General features: G+C 41.1%; 1 protein-coding gene across 4 annotated transcripts in view; it reads left to right on the top strand.

The window, feature by feature from the left end:
• MTM1 (myotubularin 1) overlaps positions 1–22,791 on the top strand; it is a 179,904-nt gene that overhangs the window by 78,274 nt on the left and 78,839 nt on the right. For all 4 annotated transcript variants that reach the window (XM_033943978.1, XM_033943976.1, XM_033943977.1 and 1 more), the window contains one exon: positions 8,714–8,815. In XM_033943978.1, the coding sequence (XP_033799869.1) occupies positions 8,714–8,815 (102 nt within the window). The remainder of the gene's footprint in view (positions 1–8,713; positions 8,816–22,791) is intronic.

The following is a 22,791-nucleotide window of genomic DNA, read 5'->3' as shown; positions in this document are numbered from 1 at the left end:
AGGGCTGGAGTTGATTTTAACGGAGATTTCGGCAGTTGGAACCCAAGCACAATACCGGGTAGAACTTTGGATTCTTGCCCAGAAATAGCTAAGAAGAAAAAATGTTAAAAATTTAAATTGAATCAGGTTGGGCAGACTGGATGGACCATTCGGGTCTTTATCTGCCATCATCTACTATGTTACTATGAGACGCAGTGAATTTTCATTCTAAAGACAATATCCTATGAGTGTTACCTCTGAAGTACTAAGAAACATAAAGTTTTTCTTGTAATTTTGAAAATGATGTTCTAACTTTGCTAAATAAGCAATATTTAAGACTTTTTCACTAGAGATTTTTCTGCTTATTCAAAAAATTTATATATTTATATCTGTGCCTCAAGTTCTCTGTGTTCATCTAAACATCTTCACCCACTTCACAGCCAGGCTCTGTTGTACCTTCCCCATTAGTGACTAATTTATCGGTATTTGGTCCTCCCAATACACCCTCAGTCTTGAGAGCTCTAAAATCAGTTAAGGCTACAATAGCCTTGCGACCCTTGTTCTTCTACTGTGATCATAGGACTTTGTAATTTACTGAATCCATTTACTGCTACTGTGATTTCCAAAAGTCTTCAGGAAGGACATGTCCCAGCTATCTGGAAGAGAGCCATAATTTGTCCATAGAAAGAAAAACTGCTGTCTCACCAACGGTATTCTGGCTAATACTCAATCAATGATGGTCAGTATTTTTTTTTAAAATGTTGTTGCCAGCTAGATTAGCCCTAGATATTCAATGCTTGGCCCTGCTTGGGCCCCAGCACTGAATATCCAAGAATAATTTTCCCAATGCTTGCTCACAGGGCTTATGCAGGTCCTGGCTGAATATTGGCCAGGACCTGTCTTACTTTTCTTGTTTTTGCATTAACACCCTCCCAGGAGTCCCCTTCTGGTCCCCAATAATACCATCATGATCAAGGCCCCCCAACCTCCCCATCATCTAGGGGGGCCCCAGTAAGACACAAAGTTGTTTTTGCAGCTTGGTGTTTGAGGTCCAAGAAAGGGATCTTGGTGTCATTGTAGAAAATACGATGAAACCTTCTGCCCAATGTGCAGTGGCGGCCAAAAAAGCAAACAAGATGCTAGGAATTATTAAAGAGATGGTTAATAAGACTAAAGATATTATAATGTCTCTGTATCGCTCCGTGGTGTGACCTCACCTGGAGCATTGTGCTCAGTTCTGGTCTCCTTATCTCAAGAATGATATAGCAGCACTAGAAAAGGTTCAAAGAAGAGCGACCAAGATGATAAAGGGGATGGAACTCCTCTCGTATGAGGAAAGACTTGGAAAAGAGACAGCTGAGAGGAGATATAATTGAAGTCTACAAAATCCTGAGTGGAGTAGAATGGGTACAAGTGGATCGATTTTTCACTCCGTCAAAAATTACAAAGAGTAGGGGGGACACTCAATGAAATTGCAGGGGAATACTTTTAAAACCAATAGGAGGAAATATTTTTTCACTCAGAGAATAGTTAAGCTCTGGAATGCTTTGCCAGAGGTTGTGGTAAAAAACAGATAGCATAGCTGATTTTAAAAAAGGTTTGGACAAATTCTTGGAGGAAAAGTCTTATCAGTTGATTTGTTACATTTGGATTTATACTCAACCATCACCGGTTACATTGGCACCATTTGGGACTAGCCACAGAATATATATTGGCATGACATTTGGAACTCTGATTCAGAGTCTGTGCCATTCTTTATTATGAGCTATTAGCTGCTCCTATTGGACTATATATAATAATTCTTATTGTGTGTACTGTTTTTATTGTTTATTATTTATCATTTATTACTTTTATGTTAATAAACCTGGGACTTGCTGGTTCATTTACTCCACTCTCCAGTTTCTTTGAGGTAAAACCAATATCCAAATAGAAATAGTAGTTACACGAGTTAGGTTTAAAAGCATCTTATTCACAGATGCAAGGTGGATAAATAGGATACGTGCCTTCTGAACTTATATTTTACTTACAAGAGGAATTTTCATTGAGTCTTAAGGGATTTCTAAAAAACGTCTATTCGATTTCTAAAAAACATGTCTATTCTTACTTGACAGGTGGGCTGGGCTGGTTTAGATGAGCTGGAGTGAGCTTTGACCTTGACTCCAGTAGATGGAACCTATGCACAGTACCAGGCAGAGCTCTGGGTTTCTGGCCCAGAAATATCTAAGAAAAAGAACAATTTAAATTAAATCATTAAATTATAGAGTGTATGGTTGGGCAGACTGAATAGACCATTCGGGTCTTTATCTGCCGTCATTTACTATGTTACTATGTTAGATGACAATATTTGTGACCATAGGAAAGGCTTTTGTACAGGATATTTGCATCTGTTTGAGACATGATATAAGTAGATAAAAATAGCAGTGTGCCATTGACAGTATGAGTCACAGACTAGTCTGGGATGTGTTGTAGTGACAATGTAGGTTATTTTGCAGTTCAGACGTAAAATAAGAAACCTAATTTGTTTGAATGCAATTCTGTCGTGCATAATTACAGATGGCATCCATCTTATACTCTTGTATTGCCTTCATTTTGTTACTGACTCTGAAAGTTTATCAGATACTAATTTTGAACCTTAGTTTCAAAGGTATTTCTCATTTTTCTGAGGACAGGCAGGACACAGGATTCTCACATGTGGGTGATGTTACAGACAGAGCCCAGATGTGGGCACTAACCAGAATTTTGTAGTTTCCAGAAGCCTTTGGCAGGCCCCCAGTGTGCATGCGCGAGTGCCTACTCACATGGGATCTGCTGTTTTCATTTTTCTGTGGCACAGTGAAGACCTCTTTACAATCACTGATGCAAGTTTTTCATCTCACAGATATTTTTGCCTTCTTACCTCCATAGAAATGGTGCTGATGTGCCAGTCTTTATATTTTTTTTTTATAGTCAAATATATTTATTGAGCTCAACAAAAGAAATTAAACAGGTAACGGTACACATAATAGATAAAACAAGCCCAAAACATTTTCAATAAACCCACAGCAGATAACAACCCCCCCCCTTCAAACCCCCAAGCACCCTACCCTACCCCAACCCACCCTAGGTCCTCCTTCCAAATGAATCGCCAGTATCAAACTGCATAGCAAAAAAGAAAAAGATAAACTTATAAAGGGTAGAACAATAGAAAGAGGCATCAACAGTTAAGTAGGCGGCTACGAGCCACTGAAGTCATAGTAGTCCAAAAGGGCTCCCAGATGTACTGGAAAAGGCGACCCGGGAGCGAGGAGAAATTCCTCACATCCCGATGCTCACACATCAGAAGAGTAATCATCCAGCACCTCCACAGGCAGTAGTCGGGCGCTTCCTCATCAAGCCAATGAAGTAAAATACATTTCAAGGCAATAAGGACTGTCCATTTGAGAAAAGCAGCAACTCCTCGTTTGCGGGGAAAATAATGTGGAACAACTCCAAACAGGACCAGTGGAGAGCACTTGACAGTGATACCCCAAATACGTTCGACAAAAAGAAAAATGGAGCCCCAAAAGGACTGAATAGAGGGGCAGGTCCAGAACATATGTCCCAAACCCACCTCAGGAGCTTGACAACGGCGACAGGCCGCAGACATACAGAATCCAGCAAGAAAGGCCCATTTAGGTGAAATATACAAGCGAAGAGTCAGCTTATAATGTTCCCAAAAAATAGGATATTTACAAAACACAGACAGCCTGCGAACAGCTTGTAAAATCACATCATCAGGCAATTCCATAGCAAGATCACGGGCCCAGGCTTCCCGCAACCTGGAGTGGTCAAACAAAGGGGACTCATCTTTTAAGTGACGATGATGGAATGTAAGCGGGACAGAGAGTTGGGAACCAAGAGTAAAGGCTGTAGATAACAGTTCCTGGCAAGAAGCCGTTAAGGAACTCAAAGATAAAGAGTGGAGGTAATGCCGAAGTTGAAGGTAAGCAAAATAATCAGTAGGCGGAAGATCAAACTCCTCCCGCAACTGTTGAAAGGAGCGGAGTTTCCCATCCTCGTCCACCAATTGAAACACATAATGAATGCCCTTTGTTTCTCATCGTGCAAAACTGGGCCCATCTACCCCAGGGGGGAAGGAGTTATTAAAGTGGATAGGCAGAAAAGGGGTAACAGAGGCAGTAACAGAATGAAATTTACAGACCCAATGCCAGGGTCGATGTAGCACCCTACGAGAAAGAGGCTCTGGGAAAATAGATGGAATAGAATGAAGGTATACACTGAAATGATCAGTCCGAAAGCAGGAAAGTTCTAGAGAAGTGTTGGTGAAGACAGAAGTACCCCTAAAAAGATCATTAATATGACACATGCCACAGTCAATGGTCAAATAACGAAGATTCAACAAACCGAGATCCCCTTTATACCACGGCATTGCCGCCAACTTATAAGGCAGTCGAGGCTGCTTGCCTCCCCAAAGGAACCATTGAACCAAACACTCCAGGGGTCGCTCATCTCGAGAGGTCAAGTAAAGAGGGAGAACCTGAAAAATATATAACCAACTGGGGACAAGAAGCATGTTATATAAGTGCACTCGGCCCAGGACTGAGAAAGGTAAGCCTCCCCAAAGCTGTAATTTATTTTGAAGGGCTTGAAACAGCGGTTCCACGTTCAGAGGATACAAACGGGAGAGGTCAAGCAGAATGAGCACCCCCAAGTATTTCAACAAAGAATCAGCCCAGCAAAAAGGAAACGTACCCCGCCAGCTGTTACGCAAGTCTAAAGAGGAAGGTAAAGTGATCAACTTGTCCAAATTGAAAGCGAGACCAGAATAAAAGCCGAACTCTGAGATAAGGTCTAATGCCATCGGTAAAGAGGCCTCTGGTCTAGTGAGAATCAAAAACATATCATCAGCAAACGCCAATGTCTTCAGCTCTACTCCAGCGACCCGAAGGCCCTGCACCCCGTCAAACCCTCGAAGAGTACAAAGTAAAGGCTCCAAGGAAAGGAGAAAGAGCAGAGGGGAGAGGGGGGCAACCCTGCCATGTGCCCCGCAGAATAGGAAAGGAATCCGTACGTGTGCCATTGACCAACAACGAGGCTCTCAGATTAGAGTACAGAGCGTGGATCGCATCGAGATAAAACCCACATAACCCAACATATTCTAGAGTACGATACAAAAAGGACCAATGGACGCTATCAAAGGCCTTAGAGGTGTCCAGACTGACAAACAAAGGCGGAATACGATGATATTGACAATGAGCTAAGGCAAATAGGACCTTACAGACCGATTGGCGGCCACGAACAAACCCTACCTGGTCTTCATGAATGACCCCAGGAAGATGAGGTGCAAGACGATTGGCTAGCATGCGCGACAGAAGTTTCAGATCTACATTAATCAGAGAGATAGGTCGATAAGAGCCAGGAGCATCCGCTTCCTTACCAGGCTTCAGCAGCAAGGTAATAAGCTCCTCATTCGCGAAATGGGGAAAGGAGCCCCGAGTAATAGCTGCACTGAAGTATTCCAGTAAAGAGCCACAGACGCAGGGGGAAAGAATACGATAAAAGTCTCCAGAGAACCCATCCGGACCCGGGGCCTTACCAGAACAAAGAGCCTTAATAGCCGATTCCAATTCCACTGCCCGAAATGGATCATTGAGGGAGAACACAACGTCTTCAGGAAGCCTTGGAAGGCCAGAGGACTGGAGATAGTCCTCCAACAAGTTTAGGGGAGCGTCGTCAGGGGCCGTGTACAAATACTGAAAATAGTCAAATAAAGCCGCAGAAACATCCGGTGTACGGGTCACCCTGCCCCCACCAGGAGTCCGAAGAGCTAAAATTGGGTGTCTCCGGGTCTCGCCTTTCACCAGATGCGCCATAAGGCGTCCCGGCTTGTTACCAAAACGGTGGAAGCGATGATTGTGATAGGCCGCCCATTTCTGAGAGCGAGAATGGAAAAGAGAATTAAGAGCCTCATGGGTAGACAGATAACGTTCCCGGGCTTTATTTTTTTAGCTTTTCTAAAAAGAACTTTATTTTTGCATGGTTATTCTCCTAAAATTGTACAAACTTATCACTAATAGGTGTTTCTCTAGTTTGTTAACTATCATTTTAACTTATTGTGTACTACTAAATAAAGTGCATCTAATTACTAGAAATAAGTGCAGAAAAAAATTTATTTCAATTCCTCTTCCTTATCACCCTTGAAAACCATTTCCAGTTCAGGTAGATGATTTACATCTTCTGTAAAGACCAAAGCAAAGAATTCATTCAGTCTCTCCACTTTGGCCTTATCCTCCCTGAGTGCACCTTTTACTTCTTGATCATCCAACAGTCCCACAGATTCCCTCACAGGTTTTCTGCTTTTGATGTACACTTCCCCCTCCGTATTTGCGGGGGTTTGGGGCAAAGCCGGCCCGCAAATATAAAAAAAACCGCGAATAATATTTGGGCTGGTTCTGCCCCTAACCCCCGCTTCCCCTGGCTATTTTAAGCCCTGAAAGCCCCCCTTAAGCCTTACCTGGTGGTCTAGTGGGTTTTCGGGGCAGGAACGATCTTCCATGCTCCTGCCCCGTGCAGATCGCTCACAGGAAATGGCTGCCTTGAGCTCCTGTAATCTCTCGAGCCATTTCCTGTGAGCGATCTGCATGGGGCAGGAGCGTGGGAAGATCTCTACTGCCCTGAAAACCCACTAGACCACCAAGTAAGGCTTAAGGGGGTCTTTCAGGGCTTAAAATAGCCTGGAAAATGAAAATGTATTTTTTGATTTAAAACCGCGAATAAGCGAATCCATAGATACGGAATTCGCGAATACGGAGGGGGAAGTGTACCTAAAAATATTGTTACTGAGTTTTTGCCTCTTTAGCAAGTTGTTCTTCATATTCTTGTTTAGCTTTCTTTATCAATGCTTTGCATCTAACTTGCCAGTACTTATCTCTCTTCTTATTTTCTTCATTGGGATCCTTTTTCCATTCTTTAAAGTATGGTTTCTTGGCTATAATAGCCTCTTTCACTTCACCTTTTAACAGTTATATGATGCATGGTGAGAGACTTGACTCTTGGCCCGGGTCGCAAATTTTGTCAGGTGTGGGAGCACTTCTGGCAGGACCTCACACCACGTGCTCGCAGTAGACTTTTGAATCTTTAAGATTTTATTCCCACTCTCAGCTGTTGGACTGGCCATGGATTCTTGGGGAGGGGAGGGGTTGGGGGGATGGGAGGGGAACTGATTATATTGTTGAAAATGTTATTTCCTGAATGGTACTACTGTTTGTATTTGCTTCTTACTGCTGGAATAATAAAAATCATTTAAACATAACAGTTATATGATGGGGGGAAAAGGAATAATGTATGTTCTTGTTCCCAGTTACTGATACTGGATATTGTTTATAGTAGTATACTATATAAAACCCTATGAAGGCATGAAATTATATTGTCTGTAAAAATAAATTAATACAAGCTGAATATTTTGGTAAATATATAACCACAAAAAAAATTCATAGATAAATCAACATCAGAGATTATATATGGCACGTTTCCAATCTAAAACAGAGAAAAGACCTCAGTGTTTCCAAGGAACATACCTGGGAAACTTTCTATGGCAAGTAATTAGTTGCCACAGGGAAATACATCCTCGGTCTGAGAAAAATTCCATTATAAAAACTACAATCACAAAACATTTTTTCAAATTAGATTTTCACAAAATAGTAGGAAACAAGCACATATCTTAGGTAGTTACTCTATATATTCTGATATTGAAAAAATCTCCACAGTTGAACCCGAGTGCTATATGATTACAATACACAGGAGAATGATTTAGATTTCCCGTTTAGATTTCCCAACAGGCCCTGTTTCGCATAATTGCTGCATCAGGAGAATATCTAAAAAACAAAAAAACTCAAATAACTTTTCAGTTAAAACATCAATTTTAAAACTAACAATACTTATAATACACTCACTTTAGAAAAACAGCTACCGCTTCAAAGATTCTCATATATGAGTTTTTTTTGTTTTTTAGATATTCCCCTGATGCAGCAATTATGCAAAACAGGGAAATCTAAATCATTCTCCTGTGTATTGTAATCATATAGCACTCGGGTTCAACTGCGGAGATTTTTTCAATATCAGAATATATAGAGTAACTACCTAAGATAAGTGCTTGTTTCCTACTATTTTGTGAAAATCTAATTTGAAAAAAAGTTTTGTGATTGTAGTTTTTATAATGGAATTTTTCTCAGACCGAGGATGTATTTCCCTGTGGCAACTAATTATTGCCATAGAAAGTTTCCCGGGTATGCTCCTGGGAAACACTGAGGTCTTTTCTCCATTTTAGATTGGAAACGTGCCATATATAATCTCTGATGTTGATTTATCTATGAATATTTTTTGTGGTTATATTGTCTGTACAATTTGATCTGTTGCACATTTCAAAATGTATCTTCTTTAACCCTATTGACATAAGCTTCCCTAGTGGTAGTGAGACAGTTGTCTGCCTTCTCTTGCTTTTACTTAATCTTTATTTTATGAGCAATAAATATGTCACTTAAATACTTCTTGATTATGTCAAATATATGGGCAAAGTGGAGAAGCGATGCACTTTAATTGCAGTCTGAGAAGAGAAAAGATGGCATCCCCTGTTGGCCCATTGCTGGAATCTTTGAAACACAGTCCCAAAACATATGTTTCAATTGGAATTGCCAACTGTATACTTCCTTCCCATTATACAGCTGTTTTTAAAAGTTTGCTTTCATCTTTTCTGTAGGATATGAGAAATTTACGGTTTGCACTGAAACAGGAGGGTCACAGTAGGAGAGATATATTTGATGTTCTCACAAAGCATGCCTTTCCCCAGTCACATGGTCTGGTAAGTTAGCTTTGTGACATTTATATTAGCTTGATATTATGAAACACAATGTTTTTTAAATTGATTTTATTGATGTTATTTGATACCATCAGAATACTTGTGGAATTATTATGGAGGATGACAATTCAATCTGTTTTGCTCATAGCACATCTTCGGGGGGGATGGGGGGGTTGTCTCTCTAACTTGTGACTGCTAATGACTATTGATATATTGGAAGGGGAATTACAGTATTCTTTCATCAGTGGGGATTCACATAGTAGAAGTTCTCCTTCTTTTTATTAGTTTGTTTTTATTTAGTCTTGTAGTGAACTTTTGAAGGTTAAACCTACTCTTTATGTTAGAGGTTGGGAGTGTTACATTAGTAAGGCATATGGTCACACTCTAATACCAATATTGTTAACTTAATATAAAGCAAGGAAGTTCTTCTTCACCCAGAGAGTGGTAGAAAACTGGAACGCTCTTCCGGAGGCTGTTATAGGGGAAAGCACCCTTCAGGGATTCAAGGCAAGGTTGGATAAGTTCTTAATGGAACAGAACATACGCAAGTAAGGCTAGACTCAAATAGGGCACTGGTCTTTGACCTAAGGGCCACCGCATGAGTGGACTGCTGGGCACGATGGACCACTGGTCTGACCCAGCAGCGGCAAATCTTATGTTCTTAAGAAGTTATTCAGGAAAAAAAAAATTAAATTAAAACAAACAGAAACGAACCACCAGTGTGGTGTGTAAAAATGTTTATTAAACAAACCAGACTCAACACAGCCATGTTTTGGTAGATGCCAACCTGCATTAGGGGTATAAACTCAGTTTGTGCAAAATTTGAGTTTGCAAAACAAAAATACCATTACATTACATGTATTCCTATTAATAGCTAATATGCTCCAAATGGGAGTTCAGTGCAATTTACAATAAGAAAAACTGGTTATAACCAGAATTACAGAATAAAAATATCAACATTCACTTATTATTCTCCAGAATATTACCACCCATCCTCAGGTCACATACTTTTGAAAAAGATAGGTTTGAAGAGATTTCTGGTAAACAATATAAGAGGAGATACGTCTTAATTTAATAGGGATTGTATTCCACCATTTTGCAGCAAGATATGGAAAAGTGGCTGTGTGTAAAACCTTATATTTCACTCCTTTAGGACTTGGAAATGTCATTTTCCAAAGATATGGAGCATTAATCAAATGGTTCCTATAATCTGAGATTTCTCCCTGAATAATTGTGCCAGTGCAGGTTTACATAGAGAGGCATCATTCTCTCATACTTTGACATTGAAAGAAATTAATCGGGCAGCAGCATTTTGAATAGTCTGAAGTCGTTTGCATACACTCTCAATGCAGCCACCATAAACTATGGGCTCCTTTTACAAAGGTGCGCTAGTGTTTTTAATGCACGCACCGGATTAACGTGCGCTATAGCGCGCACTATCCGAAAATCTACCGCCTGCTCAAAAGGAGGCGGTAGCGGCTAGTGCATGGGGCAATTTAGTGCGCGCTAAGGCCCTAGCGTGGCTTTGTAAAAGGAGCCCTTTGTTGCAATAATCTATCTTCGATAGTACAAGAGATAATACTAGCAATCTAAAACTTCCCCTATCAAAAACAGTGATGAATACTGTACGTCTCAACTTTCTCAAGGTGTTAAAAGTTTGTTTAACCGTGACCTGTAACTGATCCTTAAAAGTCAGATGGCTATCCAACACAATTTGCAAACCTTTATTTGTAAATTACTAATGTTAAATTTGTGGGGGACTCAAAAGTTTTATTACTGGAAGAATGAATCTTGTTCTGTTGTGGAAATGCAATTATATCACAAATAGGAGTTAGCTCGTATTGCCCGAGTGTTCAAGATGTTAATACATGATTTAGTGTTGTAGTTTTCCCTTGATTTTATTTGCCTGGTAGAGACTTGGCTCTCTGAAATGGAGGGTCCTATGGTATTTTTAAAGTTAAAACATCTTTATTAATCTTTTTAAAGAATTCAACAGGAAAAATATAATACAACAAAGGTAATTGCCATTGATCGGATTACTGAACCATTCAGTAATGTTATCTAATGTTTCCCTCCTCTGCTGCTTAAACGTTGTAGGGAGTAAATTTACCAGAAGCTATCGACTCATATCTTCCGTAGAGAGGATCCTATGATTATCATTTTGCTTCCAGAAGAATACTGATTTAGGTAGCAATATTGATTTAGGGAATACAGAGAGAGCGGTTGGCATTATTGTTAAGGGTTCTTTGAATTGCAGTGTCAAGTCCTTCAGGAATCTATGCTATCCCTTCTGTTTAATATTTACCTGCATCCTAGACAGGGTTTTTTTTTTCTTTATACAAAACGGTTCCAGTACTCAGGTCCAGGGCTATCCTTAAAAGGTGGGATGACCACCCATGGAACAGCCTGACAATAGCCAGGCCCCTTGTAAACAGTTCTTGGAGCCTTTGAAAAGGCTAGTACTTTTATGATCTATAGTAATGCTTATGATCTTTTAAAAAAAATGCTCAAAACTTTCTTGTTTTTGAAATTCAATCTTAGTAGTTAATGAATGAGATAATATCTTATTCTATATGTACATCCCAGTTAATTAATTCTGTTCCTTGTATGTAATCTGCTATAAACTATGGGGTCCTTTTATCAAGCTGCGGTAGGGGGTTTAACGCGCATAATACCGCGCGTTAAACCACCTGCCGTGCTAGCCACTAATGCCTGCATTGAGCAGGCATTAAAAACATAAGAACATAAGAAGTTGCCTCTGCTGGGTCAGACCAGTGGTCCATCGCACCCAGCAGTCCGCTCCTGCGGCGGCCCATCAGGTCCATGACCTGTAAGTGATCCTTTGTCTAAAACCCTTTAATCCCCATTTTTCTTCTATCTATACCCTTTCATGGTCCTAACTCTACCTCTATCTATATCCCTCAATCCCCGTATCCTTCAGGAACTTGTCCAATCCCTCTTTGAATCCCCTTAATGTACTCTGTCCTATCACATCCTCCGGAAGCGCATTCCAGGTTTCCACCACCCTCTGAGTGAAGAAAAATTTCCTAGCATTGGTTCTAAACCTGTCCCCTTTCAGTTTCTCCGAGTGCCTCCTTGTTCTTGTAGTTCCCAATAGGCTGAAGAATCTATCCCTTTCCACCTTCTCTATGCCCTTCATGATCTTGTAAGTCTCTATCATGTCTCCTCTGAGTCTTCGCTTCTCCAGGGTGAAGAGCCCCAGCCTTTCTAGCCTCTCTGCGTATGAAAGGTTTTCCATACCTTTTAGCATTCTTGTCGCTCTTCTCTGAACCCACTCAAGTATCTCCATGTCCTTCTTTAGGTACGGCGACCAATATTGGACACAGTACTCCAGATGTGGTCGTACCATCGCGTGGTATAGCGGCATGATGACTTCCTTTGTTCTGGTTGTAATACCCTTCTTAATAATACCCAACATTCTGTTTGCCTTCTTCGAGGCTGCTGCGCATTGTGCCGTTGACTTCATGGTTGTATCCACCAGTACACCCAAGTCTCTTTCAAGGTTACTTCCCTCTAGTACTAATCCCCCCATTTGGTAGCTGAACATCGGGTTCTTTTTCCCTATATGCATGACCTTGCATTTCCCTACATTGAAGTTCATCTGCCATTTATTCGCCCACTCCTCCAGTTTGTTCAGGTCCCTTTGTAGGTCCTCACATTCTTCCACAGTTCTAACCCTGCTATAGAGTTTAGTGTCATCCGCAAATTTTATAACTTCACACTTCGTCCCCGTTTCAAGGTCAATAAAAAATACATTGAACAGCAGCTGTCCGAGTACCGACCCCTGCGCAACTCCGCTTGTGACCCTCCTCCAGTCCGAGTAGTGACCCTTCACTACAAACCTCTGCCTTCTGCCTGCCAACCAGTGTTTAACCCATCTGTGTACGTCCCCTTCCACCCCGTGGTTCCACAACTTCCTAAGTAGCCGCTCATGGGGTACCTTGTCAAAGGCCTTTTGGAAGTCGAGGTAAATAATGTCTACGGGTTCCCCTTTGTCCAACTGTCTATTTACCCTCTCAAAGAAGTACAGTAAGTTTGTTTGGCACGATCTTCCTTTGCAGAAGCCATGTTGGCTTGCTTTCATTAGCCCATTTCTTTCGATGTGCTCACAGATGCTGTCCTTTATCAGTGCTTCTACCATCTTACCTAGAATTGATGTCAAACTTACTGGCCTGTAGTTTCCCGGGTCTCCTCTCGAACCCTTTTTAAAGATAGGTGTAACATTTGCTATCTTCCAGTCCTCCGGGATCTCGCCAGTTTTCAAGGATAGGTTGCAAACTCGTTGGAGTATTTCTGCTATCTCATTTCTTAGTTCTTTTAGTACCCTACGGTGGATTCCGTCTGGGCCACCCTAGGGTACTAAAAGAACTAAAAAATGAGATAGCGAAAATAATCCGAGTTTGCAACCTATCCTTGAAAACTGGCGAGATCCCGGAGGACTGGAAGTTAGCAAATGTTACACCTATCTTTAAAAAGGGTTCGAGAGGAGACCCGGGAAACTACAGGCCAGTAAGTTTGACATCAGTTCCGGGCAAGATGGCCGCGGGGGTTAGCGCGTGATGAAATGTCCGACGCGCTAACCCCGTTAGTGCGGCTTGATAAAAGGACCCCTATGTGTTAGCAATAGTGGAATATAAATGATTTAGCGGTAACTATAACTGTAAGGTAGCATTGCTGTTGTAAAGAACAGTGTAATATTGCATCATAACTCTGCTAAGGAAAGCCAAATAAGCAGGTCTGTGTTAGAACTATACAGCAACCACTTAGTTCAGCCATTTACATTACATTACATTAGTGATTTTTATTCTGCCATTACCTTGCGGTTCAAGGTGGATTAGAGAAGAGGATTTCTGGACATGTCCAGAGGTGTTACAGAGTAGAGCGGGTTGCTTCAGAGGATTGAAATGTTTCATATGGTGTTAGTTAGTCTTCATGGATTTCTTGAATAGCTGGGTTTTTATTTCTTTTCTGAAAGTTTTGTAGTCTGGGGTCACGATTAGTAGATTGGAGAGTTGGTGGTCTAGTTTTGCTGCCTTTGTGGCTAGAAGGCCATCGTACAGTTTTTTTCCGTTTGATGTCTCTGATTGGAGAGTATGTGAATGGTGTCTGGGTTCTCCTGTGTCTGGTTGTGGTAGTTTGGATTAGGCGGTTGTTCAAGTAGGCTGGGCTGTCACCATTTATGGATTTAAATAGTAGACAGTAGAATTTAAATAGTATTCTTGCTTGAATTGGGAGCCAGTGTGAGTCACAACTAGAGGTTGATTGGATTTCAGTTGGCGGTGCCAAAACTGGCCTGAAATCGATATTAGGCCTTGTTTCAGTTTTGGCTGAAAAAACCTGCACTGTGCATTTGCAGTTGAATCTGAAACTTTGTCCTGTGTCCCCATAGTGCTCCTAACTCCTCCCCTCAAAGAGGAGCAGAGTCTCCTCCCTCCTTCCCCTTCTGAATAGAAACACTATCACTTCACTCCCTCCTTCCCCTGAAGATAGGTACCCTCTCTTATGGTCAGTGGCCCTTGTTTTCTCTTCTGTCACAATGACTGCAGGTTGCCACTCAACATCGACAAGAAATGGACTCCTTGAGGGCCAGAATCCAGGCTGTGGAGGCTTGTGAATCCTCAGTTGTGAAACTATATTGCAAAACGTTTAGAGTATCTTGAAAATCAATTGAGACGATTTAACTTGCGACTTTTAAATTTTCCTAAATCTCCATTAATCCCAAGAAATCCTTGGTGGATGTTTTGGGGATGCTGTTGGAGGCACTCCCTCCCATTATGCGAGTTCAATACCTGCAGGGACTGAGGAACTTTGTTGGCCCTGAGGGCACAGCTGGGAGAGAGGAAGCTTTGGGACTCACTGCCTTTTTGGAATCCTCTCTTTAAGTGGTTACTCTTAGAACTACATTACTGGTTTCCTTTGCTTTTGAACTGGCCCGCAGTACTGTATTGAAGCTTTCCTTTAGACATTTGGACTAGGGTCTAAAATAAAGAGTATTTCCTGATTTGACAAAAGATACAAAGAGAAAAGCCTTCCTGGCTCTTAGGGCTAGGGTTCAGGCAATTTCTGCTAATTTTGTGTTAGGATTTCCTTGTAATTGTTATATTGCTTATGAAGGCAAACAATTTAAGTTTTTTGACCCGAAGCAGCTTGAGGAATTTCTACGGGCTAAGGAAGAAATTAATGTCATAGTGTAAATTCCATACGTTCGCTGTAGACTGGCTGGGAAGGGGTCTTGGGGCGTCCTTGCAATGTCCTTATATTGATTAAGAGAGAGAAATGTCTTTTTTCCTAATTTTTGAATCACAATTGCCTTACCCCCCTCTTCTACGAAACCGTGCTAGCAGTTTTTAGCGCCGAGAGCCGCGCTGAATGGCCGGTGCTACTCCCAACGCTCATAGGAACTCAATGAGCGTTGGGAGCAGCGCGGCTCTCTGCACTAAAAACCACTAGCGCGGTTTTGTAGAAGAGGGGGTTAATGTTGTGGGTGAAAAATGATTATTTATTTTCCACATATTTTTGTTGTTTTATTATATTTCAAGAATTTCTTGTTTCTCTCCAATTTTTGATGATGTAAATTTGGAAACTAATAAAGAATAAATAAAAAAAAAAAAAAAGAATAGCTTGAGATGAAAGGAAGCCCATGGAATGACAGTGAACAGCACAGCTTGGCTAAGAAGGAGAGGAGGGAGATGGGGCCATAGTTGTAGGGACATGTGAGGTCTAGTGAGGGTTCTTTGAGGAGAGGTGTAACTATGGCATGTTTGGAGACATTGGGAACAGTTTCAGTGCAGAGCGCTAGGAGAGAAAGCGCTGTGTGGGTGGGTGGGAATCCTTGCCATTGCATTCTGTTGCTCTGTTCTATCTGGAGGGAATACTACAGCACGGTTTAAACAGTTAACAGGCAGCGAAAATTGACCCCACCATCACCAATCTGATGACCAAAACAACAGACATCAAAGTGTTTCGAAAAGAAATCAAAACATTTCTATTCAAAAAACACATCCTTACTTACTAATCTCCGCCCTAATCGCATATGCTCTCTCCCCCGTGAATAACACATCAGTCAACTCCTCGAACCTCACCTGCCAAAAATATTAGATTCCCAAATAAGCATCACCCATCGGTATTCAATAATCCTATCCCTTCAAAGTAAGGTAACTTTCTTCTGTTACCCGAATATATTGTTATTCTCCACTGTATCCTGTAATTACTGAATCTTGCTAAGTAATTCTATCGGAAAAATTCCAGATATCCTCTAATTTGTAATTCTCTACCATAACATGTAATTTACTTGTATTGTTGTTACGTAATTCTCTCGGTAATGTCCAGATCTCTTCTAATTGTAATCCGCTTAGAACCGCAAGGCACAGGCGGAATAGAAATCACTAATGTAACGTAATGTAATTTCTTCAGACATAGGGCTCCTTTTACTAAGTTGCGCTAGTGTTTTTAGCGCGCGCTAACCACTCGCTAAATAAAAATACTAACGCAAGCTCTATGGAGGCGTTGGTGTTTAGCGTGTGGAGCATTGTAGATCGCTCTAAAACCGCTAGCGCACCTTAGTAAAAGGAGTCTATAATTTGTATTCACCTTTTGTAAAGACTCTGTGGGTTCAAAGCAAAAACTTATAAACTTGGTTTCAGTGAAATCAATGGCACTTTGATTATTAATAAGATAAGAAAAGTGAGGAAAAGATGATTTGAAGGAGAAATCAAAAGAGGAGTGGGCAAGAAGTTTCTGACCCTTAAGCATTACTTTTAATATGGAACTCATATAAAGCTATCCATTTGCTGTAAGTGTCCTGTTAGATTAATGCTCATTTGTTTTGAGAAAATATCTTAAAAGCCAAAACAGGACATGGAACCAAAACAGATTTGAGGATTCAAAATGTAACAAGGCCAAATGATGTACTCAAAATAAAGATAGCAAAACCTGTCTATTGACTTTTATCCTAGCAGTCTGATAGACCGCAGTCAAATTAAAATGGAATCAGTAGTTAATCAAATAACTGTACCAAAGCAGGACAAAATACAGGCTTCTAGAATTCTAATCTATAGAAAACACCTTTACCTTAAACCTGAATTAAAATAGCAAAGTATTAAACTACATATGTGAATTGCAGGAGGTTCACCAACTAGTTTCAATAGCTTGATATTTAAAGAATTTCTGTGGCAGTTTTTTGTAAATGCGAAAGTTCTCCCTATTCAGCAAAGGTCAGAATGTACCAACCTCCCCCATCCCCTTTTCCCACCAAAACTGTACACAGGCGTAAATCTGAATGGAACCGAATCAGGTACAGCCCCCTTCCAATGCCAGCCTAAAAAATGATATGCACCAAAAAAAATCCAAATATTCTTCTATTTACACAACCCAGGAATTTTGTCCTTTTTTGTTATGGCTAAATTGTAGTACAGGTTGTACAGTCTGGGCTGCTGAAGTTCCCCTTTTATTTTTTAATTAACAGAGAAATAACATGCTTTCCCATGTTCCAGTTTAAGTATATTTGATATCTTTTTATTTAAAGAAATACAGTACTCCCCCGAAATTCACAGGGGTTCCGTTCTAGGAACCCCTACAAATTTTGAAAAACCGCATATGCGTTTTTTTGCCTGTCAAAAGGTAGGGGAGGCAGGAGAGGGCAACTGGAGCACCGGCGGGTGAAGAAAATCACTCGCGGTCTGCTCTGACACACAGCTCCTGATTGGTGTAGCCCGACTTTGCTACAGGAAGAGGCGGTCGGAGCAGACCATGCCTGTCAAAAGGCAGGGGAGGCAAGAGAGGGCAGCTGGATCGCCGGCAGGTGAAGAAAATCACTCGCGGTCTGTTCCAACCGCCTCTTCCTGTAGTAAAGTCAGGCTACACCAATCAGGAGCTGCTTTGACACGCAGCTCTTCTGATTGTGTAGCTTGACTTTACTACAGGAAGAGGCAGTCGGAGCGAATGAGCGAGTCCATGATTCACAAACTGAATTTGTGGGGGAACACTGTAAACTGTAGAGAAGTTTGGAAAAACGCTATGGACATGCAAAATTAAGGGCTCCTTTTACAAAGGTGCGCTAGTGGTTTTAGCACGCTCTTAGTGCGCGCTAAAATGCCACACGCGCTAGCCGCTAAAGGCGGTAGTTTTTCGGCTAGCGTGCGCTAATCTTGTGCGTGTGTTAAAAACGCTAGCACACCTTCATAAAAGGAGCACTGAGTATTGCAAAGTTAAGAACATAAGAATAGCCTTTTCTGGGTCCTCCTCTGCACAAGCCTCAAACCCTTTAAAATCATAAGTATTTGAGGCATGTGTGGTTAAGGCAGAGCTTACAGGAATGGGGCAGTGACAAAACTCACGGGGTCGGGACGGGGATATTGAGTTCCTGCGGGGACGGGGAAAATTTGTCCCCGTGTCATTCTCTAGTTGGGAGTATGGATAGAACCTACCCTTGCTTGTCTTGGTTCATTCTCCTCCTTTCAAAACAACATCCAGGCTATATAATCAGTTAAAAAAAAAAACACAAAAAGGCAACCTAGTCACATCAAGGTTTGTGTGGGGGACGCTCAAGACGCCAAAATTGGCTCGCAACTAACAAACCAAAATGGGGTGAATATAATATAGGGTGCTCTCAGTGTGAACCCTCAGTGATAGGAGCACAGCTCCGACACTTCACTTCTGGGTCAAGGCGGTAAGCCTCCACCCACACACCATCATCGAGCACCCTGAGTGTGCTGAAATTAAAGGGACCTGAGTCCACTCAATCAAACAATCAAAGTGAGTCAATTAAACTCAACACAAACAACCTGAGCGACCCCCAAACAAACCCTGCCAGCCAGACCCCCCGACTCACACAACAAAATCAAAAATCACCACGCAAAAATCAAATGAACACAATACTTATCTGAAACTATCTCACAAACTGATAAACGCAAACTGATAAACGCAAAAAACCGCGCCAGGAGAAGAGGTTCGACTGCGCTGGTTTCTGACCCCCGACGGAACACGAACAAAGAGGTCGGCTGGAGGGCGGGGTGCCCGGGCGGAAGAGCACGCCGCTTAAATCAGTTCAACAGAGCTGTCCTCCTTGGTCCGCTTTGGTACTTTTTAATGGTGGTGACATTCAACTGTTTGCCATGATCTTGTTAGTGTGAAACCTGTCCCCTTGCATTCCTTTTTAATGCACACTCTATTCTGATGATCCATCACTCTTTCCAAATGTAGATGATATCATTTTGGGGATCTGTAGTCACAGTGAATTTAGGAAGAACCACTTTTAAAAGCACAATTGAATTTTTTACCACATGTCATATTGAATTACTTAGCTAACCTAATGAGCTGAAATCTTGTGGTGATAGTAACCACAGATGCTCTGCTGTAGAACCTTGCCAGCTGTTGTATTTGTTCCTCCTAGTAGTCCGTTCTTCAGCTTTTAAACTCCTTACAAGCTTAACGTTTGATAATGTAACATTAATAACAGTACCAGCTACATACTTTCCTGGGATATTAGGCTGAAAGAGTTATGAGGTACAAAGTAGAGAATGGCATGGGGACTCCCCGTCCCCGCAGGAACTCAATATCTCTGTCCTGTCCTCGTGAGTTTTGTCCCTTTACAAGCCTCGAACACTTAAGTGTTTGAGGCTTGTGCAGATGAGGACAGAGTTTTCAGAAACGGGGCAAGGACAGGAAAATTACTCGCTGGGACGGGATGGGAAAATGAGTTTCCGCAGGGACAGGGAAAAATTTGTCCCCGTGTCATTCTCTAGTACAAAGGCCATTGTTTGATTTTTCTTGAAACTTCCAACTATCAAACCTGATTTACTAAGGCTTTCTTGTCAGCTGTTAATATGATTTCAGTTAGGTCAAGTTATAGACTTGGAAATCAATTTCAGAGAGTTTGGGAACATTTTTGTTTATTGTTAATTTCTCCCTATTCAATTTCTGCTTTTTAATAGTTTGGTGCAATAGATACTGGGTAAAGGACTGTGATATCATTCAAAAAGAACAGCAGATACTTGTATGCAGCCATATTGCATACAAACAGGGGGACTGTTTGTACATAGAGCTAGGGCTCAGTAGCTTGATGAGCAGTTAATGAGCATTTCTATAACTGGGCGGCATATATAATTACACCTTACACTACTCATCACCTACCTAAGGTGAGTCTTATCTTTTCACTAATCAGTACGATTTTAGCCCAGGTTGCTTGCTTGTCTCATAGAGATTGACTAAGCTATAGCTATTTTAAATCTTAATTATGTCTCAGCAGTGGTCCTGTGGCTTGACACATTCAAATTCATGCTTAATTTCTCAAAGTCCAAACACCTCTGATTAAGCATGATATTTATCAATTTCTTCCTTCATATCAGGAAACCCCCTTTCAAAGTAAGGATTCCAGTCTTAGCCTGGAGGTGGAACTCGAGCATTATTTCACTGTGAAAATTCACATCTCTGCCATGATAAAAGTGCCTTTCATCCATATGCACCAGATTCATCAACTGTACAGTACTTCCAGAAACATGGTTTAGTTGCCATCATGCATTTGCTGATCTAGCCAGATTATCTTCCCCCCCTCCCCAAGTAGGTACTGAATGCTCTTGCATCTTCATATACTTAACTTATTTCTTACACATATTGCCCCAGGTTCAACTTTCTCTCTCCCTCCCCCAGCTCCTATTCAATCTGTATCCCCCCCATACAATTTCCGCTCTGTACCCACAGCCCCCAGGTCCAACTCTCTTGATTTCCTACCTCCCTCCCCACATGCCATGATTAATGCATTAATAGTTAATCATGATTAAAAAATTTAATTGTGATTAATAATCCCATTCAGTCCTTCGGCCTGCCTGCTTTCCTCCCCTCCCTCCCCCTACATAGTCCAGCATCTCTCTCCCAGACTCAACCGCCAGTTGCTAAGCCTGACCTCTCCCTGTTGCAGCCATCACTGCACCAATACCCTTTACCTTTGCAATCAGTCTTTAGCCCTGCAGCCAGCGGAAGCCCTATTGAAAGGTTGCTTGTGGCCTGCACCAGGCCGTCCCTCTGACCTGTCCCTTTCAATAGGGCTGCCATTGGCTGCAAGGCCGAAGATTGATTTTCAAAGGTAAAGGGTGTGGGGGTGTGGCAGGGGGGGTCAGGATTGGCAGTTGGGTCCGGGAAGGTGAGATGATGGACCGTGTAAGGAGAGGGAGGTGAGGAAGGCAGGCAGGCAGAAAAGCTGCATGTGATTAATTATTAACCACAAATTTTAAAAAAATTGGTGATTCATTATTAATGTGTTAATTGCAGGATTAATCATGATTAACTTGTAGCCCTAATTTTATACAGTTTTTTCTTTTAGTAAAAGTACAGTAGGTTCCGTTTATTCAAACTAGGTTGCTTCATGTACAAGGCTATCTGTAGTCTCCTACCCAAACTACGCGACTGAAGTATATGAGTTTACCTGCTCCCCCTCCCCCCGACCTGTCTTTTGCACTCCAACTCCATCTTCACCTACCCCCACCTTGCTAGGAAAACCTAAAAAAGCCTATGTGACAAAACCACTATCATATCAAGCAGCTCACTACAGCCGGGAAATACCCCCCATTATAGAGTTGTCTTCGTCATACATGCTTTTTAGATGAGGATTGAAAACATATTTGTTCAACAAATTCCTAGTAGAGCACTAAGCCCTGTGCCCTCTTCATATGTCTCTCATGCTCCTCAAGACGAAGGAAAGCTCTAGGTACGGACTCATTCCTCCATTACCATATCTATATCTGTACCGAGATTCAAACTCTCTTTTATTTCATGAGTTCTCCTTATATCGCTTTACCTGTATTGTATTTGCCACGATCCTTTGTTACTTACATTGCTATGTTACTTGTCATTGTACCCTCTCCTCTTATGTACAATCCTCTATTTAATCCCTGTTAACCGCATTGAACGTCATGGTGTATTGCGGTATACAAATAAAATTTTATATTATAACAGTACTCATGCATAGCTTTATGAAGATCTTCATCCTCATGGGAAAACACTATGCATGGCTGTGAATAAACAAAATTGCCCGTGAATAATGAAAATGGATTACTCTTTGTTTTGTGTGACTAAGCGAATCCATAAATACAAAATACACAGATAACAAGAGCGCACTGTAAGTGTATGATGCTGGAGTAGGGCTGACCATGGCTATATTTTGCAGCAGTTTGAATTGTGGGAGCTTTTCAGCTGCCACTTAATGGCTTCTTTTCATTTTCAACTAATTTTAGAATTCTTATTTAGCATTTTACTATGCAACAAGTTCAGACAATTGCAGTTTAATTTTTAAAGAAATCCTTTGATCTGAAGTCGCCATGTAATGATTATTTACTGTTGAATATATTTTGCTAGAATTTCCAGAGCAGTCTCTTTTTTTTAAAGCAGGCACAAAGACATCATGCTGAATATTTTCATACACAGCTTGACAGGACAAACTTACTTTCAAACAGTAAAGTTCCTTCTTACAACCTGACACTACTTGAGATCAGTTGATTGAAAAGGATTATTGATATCACATCTAATGTACAAGGGTTTGAAGACCAACATTCTATTCCCTTCAAAAAAGTACAATTTAAACAGTACTTCCAAGTTAAGGACTTGGCTAACAGTTAGGCTACTAAATTAACATGATATGCCATTTATCCTTTACCTGCCAGTCATCTTATGCAATTAGGTTCAAATGAAAGAAACTTTATTGGCATAACAATTTGAACATGTCTTGCTAGTCTTAAAATAAAAGAATCTTATAATGAGGGTATTTCCTTGGTTTTGGTGGTGATCAGATTATGTTTCTAGCTTGGTGGCTGAATAGAACTTATTTTACTGTTGTAGCTTGTCTTTGGATTACTTTTACATGAAAGATCATTTCAAATCATTTGCAGGTCTTTGCTAGGCAGGAACAGCATCTCTGACTTTCTTCTTTTACCTCTATCCAATATAAAAGCTTTTTTTATGGTAACTTG

The sequence above is a fragment of the Geotrypetes seraphini genome, chromosome 5 (genome assembly GCF_902459505.1).
Source record: "Geotrypetes seraphini chromosome 5, aGeoSer1.1, whole genome shotgun sequence".
NCBI lineage: Eukaryota > Metazoa > Chordata > Amphibia > Gymnophiona > Dermophiidae > Geotrypetes > Geotrypetes seraphini.
The sequence above is the reverse complement of the archived record's forward strand: the minus strand, read 5'-3'. Positions and strand labels throughout refer to the sequence as shown.